Source organism: Herpailurus yagouaroundi, unplaced genomic scaffold (assembly GCF_014898765.1).
Source record: "Herpailurus yagouaroundi ecotype Mexico unplaced genomic scaffold, PumYag 29, whole genome shotgun sequence".
NCBI lineage: Eukaryota > Metazoa > Chordata > Mammalia > Carnivora > Felidae > Herpailurus > Herpailurus yagouaroundi.
In genome coordinates this window covers 48,844,797-48,857,799 of record NW_024412377.1, presented here as the reverse complement: position 1 = coordinate 48,857,799, position 13,003 = coordinate 48,844,797, and the positions used below count along the sequence as shown (strand labels likewise).

Sequence of the window (13,003 nt, the reverse complement as noted above, 5' to 3'; positions counted from 1 at the left end):
GGGCGCCCCCACTGGGTGGTACTGGACCCCTGATTTGGACTTCCTGCCTCCACAACAGTGAGAAATACATGTCTGTTGTTGATAAGCCACTCAGTCTGTGGTATTTTGGTACAGAAGCCTGAACAGATGAAGACAGCCCACTTTGTGCCAACAGCTCCAGATTTAAAAAGTCCAGACGCTTGGAATAAGATTATAGGAACGAAAGGGGAAGCACGTCACTTGCCTCAGCTTCAATCTCATCATACAGGAACTGCTTTTTAAACTTGGTCAGAGCATAGTAGGCGCTGTCATTGTACAGGTCCAAAGGGTAGAGGACGTACCTGAGGGAGAAGAACAGAGGCCAGCAGCTTACTAATCTCTCTCAAGGCAGTCTGACTGATGCGGCTTGGGACATATGAAGGGTTGGGTGAAAAGATGAACAGGCTCTGGGTTAGAAGAGAGCCTTCCAGCATTCTGATGTTTCCAGCCTGCTTTAGGGATGACTTACTTTACAGTCTTCCCACAGAAATCAAAACACCATGAGGTTAATAAATCCAAGGTCTGAAAAAATTAGTCTGGGACCAAAAGAAATCAGATGGTAGTTAAGGATATTAGCTTCCTGATCCCCAGAGATGACTACCTTCCAAGCATGGGTGTTCTGAGACTGACAAAGCACAGGAAGGACCGCTGGGCTGGTAGAACCCTGAACCTATCTGCAAGGCTGAGTGAAATCTGGTGTCACGTGATCCTTGGCGTAAGCATTCTCCCTGGTGGGGCACACTGCCTAATCTGGAAAGTTGTGGAAAGAACATAGCTCACTAGCAAAACTACCATCTGAACCCGGGGAACCTCCTTGCTGACCCAATCCTGCCTCTTACTCCATCATGGAAGGTTCTTTGGTTTCCAGGATATGGTCTGTTAGAATCCAGGGCATGGACATCTCAATTGGAAACTGGATTCGCCGGCCCATGGTTAACTCCAGGAAGAATTCTCGGAACCAGAGCTGAGACAGATCACAACACTGCTGCAGGGCTTCTGGAAGCATAGCAGAAAGAGTCGTGGGTTCTACACAGGAAGCACCAAAAGATCTTTCTTCTTGCCGTTTTTATTAACTTAGTTCTTATTGCTTTCATTGCTATTCTTGCCACTGAACTAGTATGCAGCAGGTACTCATAAAACATGACTTGGTCTGTAGATCCTGCTCTCTTATATCTGAAAGCCAGTCTAACATCTACTTAGAAAACACCATTTGTTAAGCTTCTCAGTAGCAGCCCTTGGGGGGAAGAGAGCAGCAACGTTTTAGAGCTTTAGATGCCTCCCCAGTTTCCATCATCCCCCTGCAAAGCCGTCCTGAAAAGCCATGATCCGAGTGTGAAAAGCATGCTTGCTATACAAACACAGTGTCAAGCCAGGTCCCCAGGTGCCTACTTTTAACTGCTCCTTGCATCCTTATACATGGTAATTCTAACTTCCATATACTGAGAAGCCTTGAAGGCTCCTAGGCTGTGCTCTAATGGAGAAGCTTGGATTGTTGGTTAAGATCACTCTTCTCAGCACCAACAGATGCATTACCACTCCCACATCCCTGGATGCTGCTCTCCTTCCACCCTGCCTGCATAGGCATCCTGCTGACAGGAGAACAGGGCTGTGGGACACAGGGTTGTGGTACAGCCTGAAAGCTGCCTTTGTTAGGAGCAACAAGATAGTCAAGTGCCTGGCCACGTCTGCAGGTATGTTGGCAGTTTTAATTTCTTCTTCTAAGAACTTCATGACAAAAATACTGCAAATGTCTACCAGACGAATTTAGCTGAGTCAGAATAGCTGGACTGGCCTGGCCTTTCCAAGCCCGCCAGAAAAGTTTGTATTTTCTTCTTCAGTGGCAAAATGTGTCCCTTTTGGTCAATGATCACGTTTCTTTGCGACTTTTGGTCTGAAGGCCTTAGTTGGTCTGGGACCTGGGACCCCCATCCTCTCCCCACTGCGACTCACCACTGATGTTGAGCAGGTGCGTGAAGAAGAAGGATTGTTTATGGAAGTCCTCTATGGCGAGGACGATGGGTCCATCAAGGCTGCTTCTCAGGGTCTTCTTGGAGCCACTTTTGTCTGCAATGAGTGATTCAAGCATGGTCCGCACCATGTACAGCTTGAAAGAGAAAGAAAGATGAGAAGGTCAAGGGCTGGTTCTCCACCCTGGGGTAAAGGTTTCTTTGTGCTGTATTTATATTTGTCTTTTTTTTTTCCTGCAGATGTCTGCTCTTAAAAAGCACTGTCTTAAGGAAGCACCAGTTTAGGGTTGGAGAAGTGAATTTCGAACATATAAACCTGCAAGAGGGAGACTGCCCAGCCCGGGAGGAAGTCCTGCCTGGGGTCTGCGGCATCCCTGGGTAGGTAGACCCGGTAATACCAAGTCATTCAAGGCCCAGGTTTTTGCCTGCTCTGCTCGGCCAAGGGCATGGGCATCAGAGGAGAACTTCAGTTCACGTCACTCTGGAGTCACTCTCTGCTTTACTGGTTGGCTATGGTGGTGCCATGGGTGGAGCCGTGGACTCGGGTCTAAGGCCAGGCACTGCTACTGTCTTGCTGTGTGACCTTGGGCAGCGAAGTCCCGCTCTGGGCCTCAGTTTTCTTATCTGCTAACACGAAGGGGTTGCACCAGATGCTTTCTCAAATCAGTCCCTTTCAGCTCTAACATTTTGAGGAACTGCGAAATAGAATATGATCAGAACAAGCCTCCCACCCAACCGCCTCAAGCTTCTGACCCTTAGCACTCTGAATCCATGACTGAGTGATGGCGCCCTCTGGTGGTGCCAGCTGCATTGCACAGCCTACCGAAATCCTGGGAGGAAAGCGGGTGAAGATTGGTACTTACACAGGTCTACTAGACAATCAACTCCCGCTTACAGAGGGCCTTAAGTGCAAAGGGTGCAAGTGCTAATCTAGATCTTTCCACATCATATGCCTTTGAATGTTAGGGCTGGAAGGGGCCTTGAGGAGCCAGGCTAGTCCATTCCTGCTGCCTCCTGGAGAAGTATACCCCAACCAACCCAGCCAGGCGGTGTAATACCAGGGATCGGCAGCCTCTTCGGCCCTGTGTGCCACCAGTGGGGTGAAACAAAGCCCGCGGGGACCACTGGCAGGCCTAAGACATAGATAGGAGAAAGGAGGAAGGGGTGGGAGGGCAGGAGAGACAGGGAAGAGGGAGAGAGAGAAGAGAGAGAGAGAGAGAGAGAAAAGCAAGAGGTATTGTATACGGTGGGAAAGCCGCCGCGACTGCTATAGGGGCCACTTGCCGACCACCTCTCAGAAGCTCCAACCTCCCTCTGCCACCATGTCTGTGCTGGCTGCCTCTGGATCTCCTCTAGGACCGTACCCACCATGCCCCTGGCATTGGGCCGGGCACGCAGCCTCGGAGAGGAGGGGCACACGCCCCTGCCACAGCACTTCCCTTGGTGGTGCAAGAGCTCCCCATGGTGGCCAGTTTACTGGACAGTCCACCCTCTGCAACCCCCTTGTTGGGCAGGCCTGACCATCCCTAAGAACCGAGAAGCACTATTCTAATGATGGCCTTTGGAGTCATCAAGGAAAGGATTCATCAAGTACCATCCATGTGGAATTGACTGATCTACATCAAATTCTATTTGAAAATCCACTTCATCGATAAAAGAGGGGGAACTCTTCCCACCTGCTTCTATTTAACTCATCAGATCAGTCAGCAGCCCAGCTCTGCTAGATGCCCCTGTCTCCTGTGCTCTGAAGGCCCTAACAGAGCCCCGGGGCAGGAGTCAGGAGACCTGGGTTCTCGTCCCACCTCCGCCTGTGACTCATCTTGTGACTTAGACAAGTCACTTCCCCTCTCCGGACCTCAGTTTCCCCATCTGTAAAATAGGGAGGGCACTGGGACTAGCTTGTCTCTAAGGGCTCTTCCAGCTCTGACTTCGGGAGTCTACTGAAAATGCATCTATGCCGCCTCGTATGATTTGGTGGTGCTGGGGGTTAACTCGTGGTCACACTCCCCTCTCAGACCACCTACATAAGTATTCCTCCTCTCTGTCCCTCCCTCCCTGCCTGTGTGGCCCTCTTCCTCCTTTCCAGTTTCTCTTTGGCCTTGTCCGGGTCTCCCTCACTCATGTCCTGGGACTTATGGAAACACCCATGAGGTGTGTCCTAGGCTGGAGAGGTCTGTGGTCCTTGACATTACATAGAAGTATTTGTAGAAGCTTCCCTGGGATTTCCACAACCAGCAAGATTAGTGCAAACTGGCCCGTGGGCTGTGAAGCCAAGGAAGTTACAGTGACATGGCTGAGAACCCGTCTTGGCCCATCCTTCCTCCCCGGCCCCTGCCCAGACACAGACACACACACATAGAAGGGGAGGCGGTGGGCCTCACATGGCTCATCTCAGATGATTCAGATTCAGGGTTTCAGAGCTGAGAGAGGCTGAAAGGTCATGTGAAGTGGGAGTTCCTGCAAGACCCCTGAAAGTTCAATGGACCCTTATGCTTTTTTCCAATTCCTCAAAAAGCCTACCAGGAATTGCTTATCCTTAAGTAAGTGGCAAGGATTTGACCAAGATGCCCAGATTCTTCCTTTTTTTTTGTTTTGTTTTTAACAACTATATGACTACTTTGGATAAATCCCAGGTGACCTCTTGTTCAGAAGCTTTGGTTAACAACTCTGAATATCTCTGATTACTAGACTCTCTCTAAGGGGTCAAGGGCTTTTGATACTAGTGCATTTGAGGGGATAATACTTGTCAGTAACATGATCTCATTCAAAATTTTCATTTAATAGAGAAGATAATTAGAGTACAGGCAGGTCAAGGTGCTTGCCTAAGATCACACAGCAAGTCGGAGGCAGAACTTATAAATTCCCAAGCTAGGATGTCACTTCAGGGGAAGGGGCCAGGGTTCACTACAGAGGGACAGGATAGATGCATATAGATTCTACTTTAAATTCCTCCTACACTTTGGAACCTAAACTTCACAGGGCTAGGAGACAGCCAGTCCTGGTATTACCTCCATTTGCCAGATTAGACAACTGAGGCACAAGGAGACTGTGTAACATGCCCGAGGTCACACAGGTATCTGGGACTAGAATCCAGGTCTCCTGAATCTTAAGCTGGTAGTCCTCCCTCCTATATTAAAACAAGATGGCAGAATAAGACTAGAACAGCTGCTGGACCCTGCCCCTCCTGCCTGAGGACCACCCAGTCCCACCACCCCACAGTCCAGCCAGGATGACCTACCATGACCTGGCTGGCCTCTGAGTCAACAGAGCTGGCCTGTGCCCAGAGCCACTTACCTGTGTGCTGGAGGGCCCCACAGCACGCCGGGGCACCTTGATGTCAAATCCACCTTTGGGGTCCTTCTCCCCTCTCAAGCACGGGTCATTAGGCGGCTCTCGGCCCCCTTCCCAGTCACAGATGGTTTTTCGAATTGCCTGGAGGACACTGGGAAGGAAGAACCAATATTCAGAGTAGGTTTTACTGGTGGGAGGAAGCCCTGCAAGCCTGTTTCTAGAGTCTGAGACGGCCCAGGAGCACTTGTCTTAGAATTCCTGTGTCTAACCACCCCAGGGTGAAGGGCTGGTTTCTCAGGCTTGAGCTACAGTCCAGAAGTCTGCACTTTAACAAGCGCCCAGGTGACTCTGAGGGCCACTGCCTAATTTTTTTTTTTCTCATTACAGGGGCGTTTCACTAGTCCAGTTACATCTCTGCATGTTCAAAAGTTTAATGATAGCTTATATTTGTTGCATACTTACTCCATGCTGCTGTGTGCTTAGGTCTACACACTGATTATTTCACTCTATCAACAGCCAATGAAGTAAGTTATCATCCACATTTTACAAACGAGGAAAATTGAGGTTCAGAGAAAGTAGGTTATTGGACTGAGTGCACACAGCTAATGGTGGATATGGGTTACAAACCCAGAGACTGAGGCTTCATTTCAAATGTCCAACTCCTAAGAAGGCCTCCTAGAATTTGCTGGAACTTGGTAGTAAGCTCTGTGTGTGTTCAGAGGCTGCTCTGGAAGCTGACTGAGACAGGAACATGCTCTGTCGTCTACACCTAGCACCCCCTGATTTTAGATGTGCTCTTGAAAAGGGCCATCTGAAGACCCACCTGATAAGGACATTCTTCTTCTTCCGCACCGCCTGCCTCAGGGGCTCACGCAGTGTCACCTGGGCAAAGTCTTGCAGGGCCGCGTAGATGGTGTTCCTGATGGCCTGGTTGAAGACGCTCTCCATCCTGCCCATGAGTACCTGCAGGCCTTTGATCATGGCAATCACCTGGCCAGGCACAGATCAAGATCAGGCTCACTGTGCTTCAGCTCACTTATCTGTCCAGCACCCTTCACCACGTTGCAGGGAGGGTCCGGAAGCAAGGGGCTAGTGCTACTCAAAGTGCCCGTTCACAACTAGGTCAGAAATGTGTGCTGCATGGGAAATTAGTGCTCTGCTTTCTTCATCAACAAAGTCCTGCTACACAGCAAAGATGTCAGCTAAATGGAACGGTGTGCTTCACAATGTAGCTGATTTTCATTCTGGCACCAGGTCCTTATCTTCCTGCTGACTGGTGACAAATGGCAGCTTATTCACAGACCACATTTTGTGGACCACTCTGACTTCTAGAGGCCCCTCTACATACCATGCACCCACAGACTGTATCAAGTAGAACTCTTCTGACCATAAAATGTTCTACAGAATTTTTACAATCTTTGCTTTCGAAAGAACTTGGCCGGTTGCTGTGGAGTCCATAGGACTTCCTCCAGGACACAATATCTCTGTAGAAGTCTCAGGTGAGGGAAAGCCTCTGCCCTTCTATTTACCTCCTCCCTAGACCTTTAACTCACTTATCTATCTGCAGGGGTGGGGGCGGGTTTTGCGATGAGTGTATGCTGGCCTGCCTTGGAGATCTCTTCTGAGATCTGTCTGCCCGGGTTCCTGTCTTCTCCTGGCAATAACCATTCCCTCCCCATCCTGAGGAAGAGACGCATGTATTTCTACAGTTGCTCTGTCTGTTTCCCAGTGGGTAAGTTAAATGGCACGGAGGAGGAACAAGAAGTCTCGGGTGGCATTGGTTGGAAGACACATCCCTAGTCCAGCTTCCCCAGCAACAAACCTGATCTTTTGGCCCCTATCAGCCACAAGCGCTAATACCTAGATTGAGGGGAGGGGAGAGGATAGCACATGCCAAATCAGCCTCTTACCAACCACTGCACTTATCACACCCGTGATGAGTCTAACACTCATGATGTGTTAGACCTCCTCCCTCTGCACCAGGCTGTAAGTGCTGCAGGAACAGGGCCCAGCAGTGCTGTCCACACGCTGTGCCCACTGCCTGGGCCTGAGGTGGGCTGCCAGAAAAGTTTTGTTGAAAAGGAGTGAATAAAGTAATGAATGAGCTAAGAAGCTAAGATCTTTTTCCTTCCTCTAAACCTCAAAGGAATAAATAGAACATCTGAGGTTAGGGGAAATGGTGAGAACAAAGTTTAGGAGGTGAGGACTTTAATTAGAATCAATACGTATGATGGTTTTGCTGGAAAGAAGCTTTGGTGTAGAGAAACAATGGGACCGAAGCCTTAAAGGAACATGATGCCATAAAAAAATCTGGGCTCTCGGCTAGAGATGTAATTAGGATTAAAATAGTGAGGCAAAAGAAGGGATAGAGAGTGAAGATATTTCAGAATAATTCCAAACACAGATGAGTGTGCAGATCTTTCAGACTTAAGAGAAAATATTTGCAACTTCGGGCTAGGCAGAGATTTCTTAGCTAGAACACAAAAATCACAAACCATAACATAATTGATAAGTTACACTTTATCAAAATGTCAAAAGAGGTGCTCTTCAAAAGGTATCCCTAAAACAGTGAAAAGGCAAAGTCCCCGATGAGAAAAAATATTTACAACATATATAAGACTAGGGACTTGTAGTCCCAAACATATAAAGAATTCCCACAATTCAAGAAGAAGACAGAAGCCAGTTTAAAAAATGGGCAAAAAATTTCAGAAGACAACATTTCACAAAGGAGGATATAAGAATGGCCAATAAACACGTGAAAAGATGCTCGTTATCATCAGTCTTCAGGGAAATACAAACTAAAACCTCAATGAGATTTCACTAACCAGCCATTAGAATGACTAAAATAAATCAAATTGACAACATCAAGGACTGTGAGGGTGTGGAGTAACAGAACTCTCACGTACTGTTGGTGGTGATATGGAATGGCACTTCCACTTTGGAAAACCGTGTGGCGATTCCTTAAAACGTTAAGCATAAACCTATAATACGGCCATTCCAAGAGAAATAAAAACCTATATCTACACACCTTATACTCAAATCATTTTTTTTTAAGTTTATTCATTTTTGAGAGAGAGAGAGAGACAGAGCATGAGCAGGGGAGGGGCAGAGAGGGAGAGGGAGACACGGAATCTGAAGCAGGCTCCAGGCTCTGAGCTGTCAGCACAGAGCCCGACGCGGGGCTCGAACTCACAGACCGCGAGATCATGACCTGAGTTGAAGTCGGACGCTCAACCGACTGAGTTACCCAGGTGCCCCTATATTCAAATCTTTAAAGCAACTTTTTTCATATTGGCCAAAAGGCTGGAAATGGCTCAACGTTTATCAACAGTTGAACGGGCAAACAAATCATAGTATATCCACACAATGGAATAACACTCAACAATAAAAAGGAACTACTACTGATACACAACACGATGTGGATAGAACTCAAAATTATGATGGTGAGTAACAGACCCAAACACAAAAAATTACAAACTATGAAAAATGATAGAAAATACAACTCTGTGGTGACAAAAAAAAAAAGTGACTGGGCACAAGGATGGCGGGAGGATAGACTGCAAATGGCACCAAGTCTTTAAGGGGAGAATTTGTGTGTTGTGCTTGTGCAGGGGCCATGCTAACTTTCTCTGTACTGTTCCAATTCTAGTACGGGTGCTGTCGAAGCCAGGACAGAAATGTTCTGTATCTTACCTTTGCGGTTCAGAGGTGTGTATACAACTGTCAAAAGTCTTTGAGTTATATACTTTAAATAGATCCAGTTTACTGCATATAAATTATGCCTCAATAAAGATGATAAAAAGAGCTATACTGTCCTCATGAAGGTACTGTATACTCTGACACAAGAACAGGGACGTTTATAAAAGGAACATTCAGAGAACAAGATGGAGCTTTCGGACATTAAAAATGTAACAGGCATGATAAAAAATACACAGGACAAAGCTGATCTTAAGGAAAGCCCACAAAGCAGAACAAAAATAGATGATATACAGTAAGAAAGAAAAGATAAAATCAGACACTAAATCCTGGGGGTCCAACATCTGCCATTTCATCGTATCTCAGTTTCTACCTATAGTTCTTTGATCACTCATCAGTCTGGGCATTTTTCTTATCTCTTTTGGCCACTTGTCCCTGTCTCTTCTGTTGGCTTCCTTTAGCCCATTTTTCTAGTGGAGTGAATGCCTTCCTTTGGATCGTTAGGAACAGAAAAAGTTCCTTCTTTTTTCATTTATTTTATTTTATTTTATTTTTTATTTGAGAGAGAGAGAGAGAGAGAGAGAGAGAGAGAGAGAGAGAGAGAGAGCATGAGCAGGGGAAAGGGGCAAAGGGAGAGACAGAGAGAGAATCTCTCAAGTAGGCTCCAGTCTCAGCATAGAGCTTGACGCGGGGCTCAATCTTATGACCCTGAGATCATGACCTGAGCCAAAATCAAGAGTCAAATGCTCAACTGACTGAGCCACCCAAGTTCCCAGAGAATGAGTTTCTAATCATTTTTGAATGGTAGCTTATGCCAGAGACGGATTCGGGCAGGAGGAGGGGGTCAGGGAAGCAAATGCACACAAGGAGGCTGCCATGGCTACCAGGGTCGACACCAAGCAGCAGCCTTGCGGGGGTGGGCGGCCGGGCGGGAGGGGGGCCGAGGGCGGGATGCGTGCGGAGTCAGCACCCACCTCGACAAAGGCAAACTTCTCCTCGCTGGTGTAGTTGTAGCGCGTGGCTCTCTCGTACTCCTCCGCTGTGCCTGGGCAGTCCTTGTTGCAGAACTTGTCTGTGGGGTGAACCAGCTTCCAAGAGTACTGGTGGGGAGAGGAAAAACCCAAACATCCATCAGCAGGTGAATGGAAAAGTCAGACATGGTGTGAGCATGCAGAGGGGAATGTAATTCAGTCATAAGAGGAATGAAGTTCTGACTCATGCTATAACATGGGTCGTGGTTCTTGAAGATGTGAAGTAAGAGAAGCCAGACACAAATAACCACAGAGTATATGATTCTACTTATGGGAAACATCCAGAATAGCGAAATCTACAGAGACAGAAGACAGATTGCTTGGGGCTGTGTGGATAAGGAATGGGGGAGGGGATTGCACAGGGTTTCTTTTGGAACTGATAAAAATGTTCTGAAAATGACTGTGGCTGCACAGTTCTGTGAATATACTAAAAACCAATGAATTTTACATTTTAAATGAGTGAACTGTATTGTATGCAAATTCCATTTCAGTAAGGCTGTTAAAAAAAAAGAGTGCTCAGGGAGAGGCAGAGGCAGCCGGAGTCCATGTGAACAGAGGTCAGTCTGCAGGGGACAGGGGAGGGCAAGCCGTCTGCCCTCAGGGACACCTACCACCTCCATGACATGGGCGCTCCACTTAGATAAAAGCTGCAGGCCCCGCAAGGCCAGGTCGAAGAGCTCACGGTATTCCTCGTCTGACTTCTGGCTGTCCAGCCCGGAGCCTGTCACCACCTGGGGAACACGGGCCGTCACCCTCACCATGTATGTGCTGGCACTTTTATACATGATTTCACTGATTCCCCCAAGAATAACACAAGGGAGGTGCTATTATTATACCCCCTCCATTTTCAGACAAGTTCTTTGTTGAAGGCCATGTGGCTTGTAAATGGTTGAGGCTTTAACCTCAGGTTGTGTGATGCCAGAGTCACCACATAGCAACTCGGGGACACGTACCTGCAAGGAGATCTTAACCATATATATGAAGCAACAACTTTGCATGAAGCAACTTTACCCTGAACACATGAGAATTTCTCTTTCTATCCTATTTCACACAAAAATGCTAATCATAAACCACTAAATTAATTTCACAACTCATTAGACATGACTTGCCAATTGAAAAGCACTGAAGACAAACATCTATTTGAGTGTGACATATTCCATAATGACACATGGATGTATGCCCATGTATATGCATAGATATACGTGGATACAGGTATCTATGTTCATATACATATATACATAGTCAGTCCTCATTATTTGTGGATTCTGTATTTGTGTTTGCCTACTCACTAAAATTTATTTGTAATCTCCAAGTCAATAATACTTGCAGTACCTTTAACAGTCATTTGCAGATATGTGCCCAGTGGTGAAAAATCAGAAAGTAATGTTCCCAGCTGAGGTCAAAAATGGCCACTCTCTGCCTTCTTATTTCAGTAATCATACCATATACAAGTGTCCTTCTCATGGTTTATTTAATGCCATGTTTTCCACATTTTTGCATTTCTGCTGATGATTTCACTATTAAAAATGCCTCCAAATTTAATGCTAATGTTCTGCCTAGTGATTCTAACTGTAAGAAGGCTATGATGTGCTTTATGGAAAAAACTCATGTTTTAGATAAGTTTTGTTGGGACATGAGTTATAGTGCTGTTGGATATGAGTTACTGTTAATGAATCAACAATATATATTAATTACATAAGGTGTCTTTAAATAGACACATATCGAAAACAAGGTTATACACGTTGATCAGTCTATGAAAATGAGGTGACCAGAGTTTCACAGGAACTTAACTCTGTATTTTGTCTAGGAGCAATGCTTCATTCAGTATTTTGCTGATCCAGTGTTTGTGCCCACTTTACAGAATATAACTACTGTGAATGACGACAATTGTCGGTATATACACATGTATAAAACATAGCTTAAAAAATAACTTGAAGCCAGATTCACTCTTAGATCACACCAAAACCTGACAAGGATGAAGGAGGCCCCAGGACTGAAATTATTCCCAGAGCTTAAGTTCAGATGATTGGCACATATGGTTAAGAAAGCCAAAGATTTGGGCTTGACCTTGGTCCATGTCTTCCCGGAGCCCTCAGAAGAATATGGGCCAGCTGTCTAATGATCACATTGTGTGCACTTGTCTGGCTGCCCTCATTTCAAATATGTTGTCCTCTGATCAAAGACATTTTCAGGGTTTGGGTTTGGAAAGCATGTGCACTTTGGCCGCCAACCACATGATGGAACCAGTGAGCAAATGTGGGATAGTGCAGAGTCATCCAGGTTCAAATCAGAAGACCTGTGTTTCTCAAACCAACATATAAATCTATTATAAGGGTATATATAGGAAGAGTCCAGGAGAATATATAAACTTGGTTATGGTTGGTAGAATTTTACGTGATGGATTTTTCCTCTTTTGCATATCTGCATTTTTTCTGAGGTATGTGCATTGACTGTATTTCCATATTTAAAAAAAAAGAAAAGAAAATTTAACACCGGTGAACATGTAATTGGTGGGATTATAAGAGATTTTTATACTCTTCTTCTGTCCTTAATTGCATTTTCTGGTGTTACAATGATAATTTATTATTGTGTAGCTTAAAAATATTTAGATAGAGCTTTGAGCATGAGTGTTCTCTTGCCATCCAGGGGGGAGATGGTTTGGATCATGTGCAGATGAACCATTACTGGGCCACTGTTATCTGCTGGGCATGATGTGTTTTCCATGCAATATACTGTTTAATCCTCTCAACGAACCTTCCCAGATACTACAACCCCCATTTTACAGATGAGGAAACTGAGGCATAGAGATTGTGCATAACTTGCTAAGGTCAGTAGCAGAACCAGAATCAAGTCCAGCTCTACCTGGCTCTCAACTCCATGTTCTTGGCCACTGTGCCCCTCTGCCTCCGAAATGTATCCCCTCACCCCTGCTCTCCATCATCCCTGTGATCACTCCCTTCCTGGCTGGTTCTTACTCCTTCACACCCTGAGCCCCCACAG

General features: G+C 46.2%; 1 protein-coding gene and 1 non-coding gene across 7 annotated transcripts in view; both read right to left on the bottom strand.

The window, feature by feature from the left end:
* Positions 1-13,003, bottom strand: part of CYFIP2 (cytoplasmic FMR1 interacting protein 2) — a 129,119-nt gene that overhangs the window by 72,240 nt on the left and 43,876 nt on the right. For 5 of the 6 annotated variants that reach the window (XM_040443222.1, XM_040443238.1, XM_040443231.1 and 2 more), the window contains 8 exons: positions 10,615-10,734; positions 9,947-10,072; positions 6,100-6,266; positions 5,280-5,427; positions 3,044-3,118; positions 1,969-2,122; positions 858-1,014; positions 224-320 (listed from right to left, as the gene is read on the bottom strand). In XM_040443222.1, the coding sequence (XP_040299156.1) occupies positions 224-320; positions 858-1,014; positions 1,969-2,122; positions 3,044-3,118; positions 5,280-5,427; positions 6,100-6,266; positions 9,947-10,072; positions 10,615-10,734 (1,044 nt within the window). The remainder of the gene's footprint in view (positions 1-223; positions 321-857; positions 1,015-1,968; positions 2,123-3,043; positions 3,119-5,279; positions 5,428-6,099; positions 6,267-9,946; positions 10,073-10,614; positions 10,735-13,003) is intronic. The other variant, XM_040443215.1, reaches the window with a different exon arrangement.
* LOC121016960 (U6 spliceosomal RNA) lies at positions 8,848-8,949 on the bottom strand. Its single transcript, XR_005784552.1, has one exon. It is a non-coding gene; the product is annotated as a U6 spliceosomal RNA (small nuclear RNA).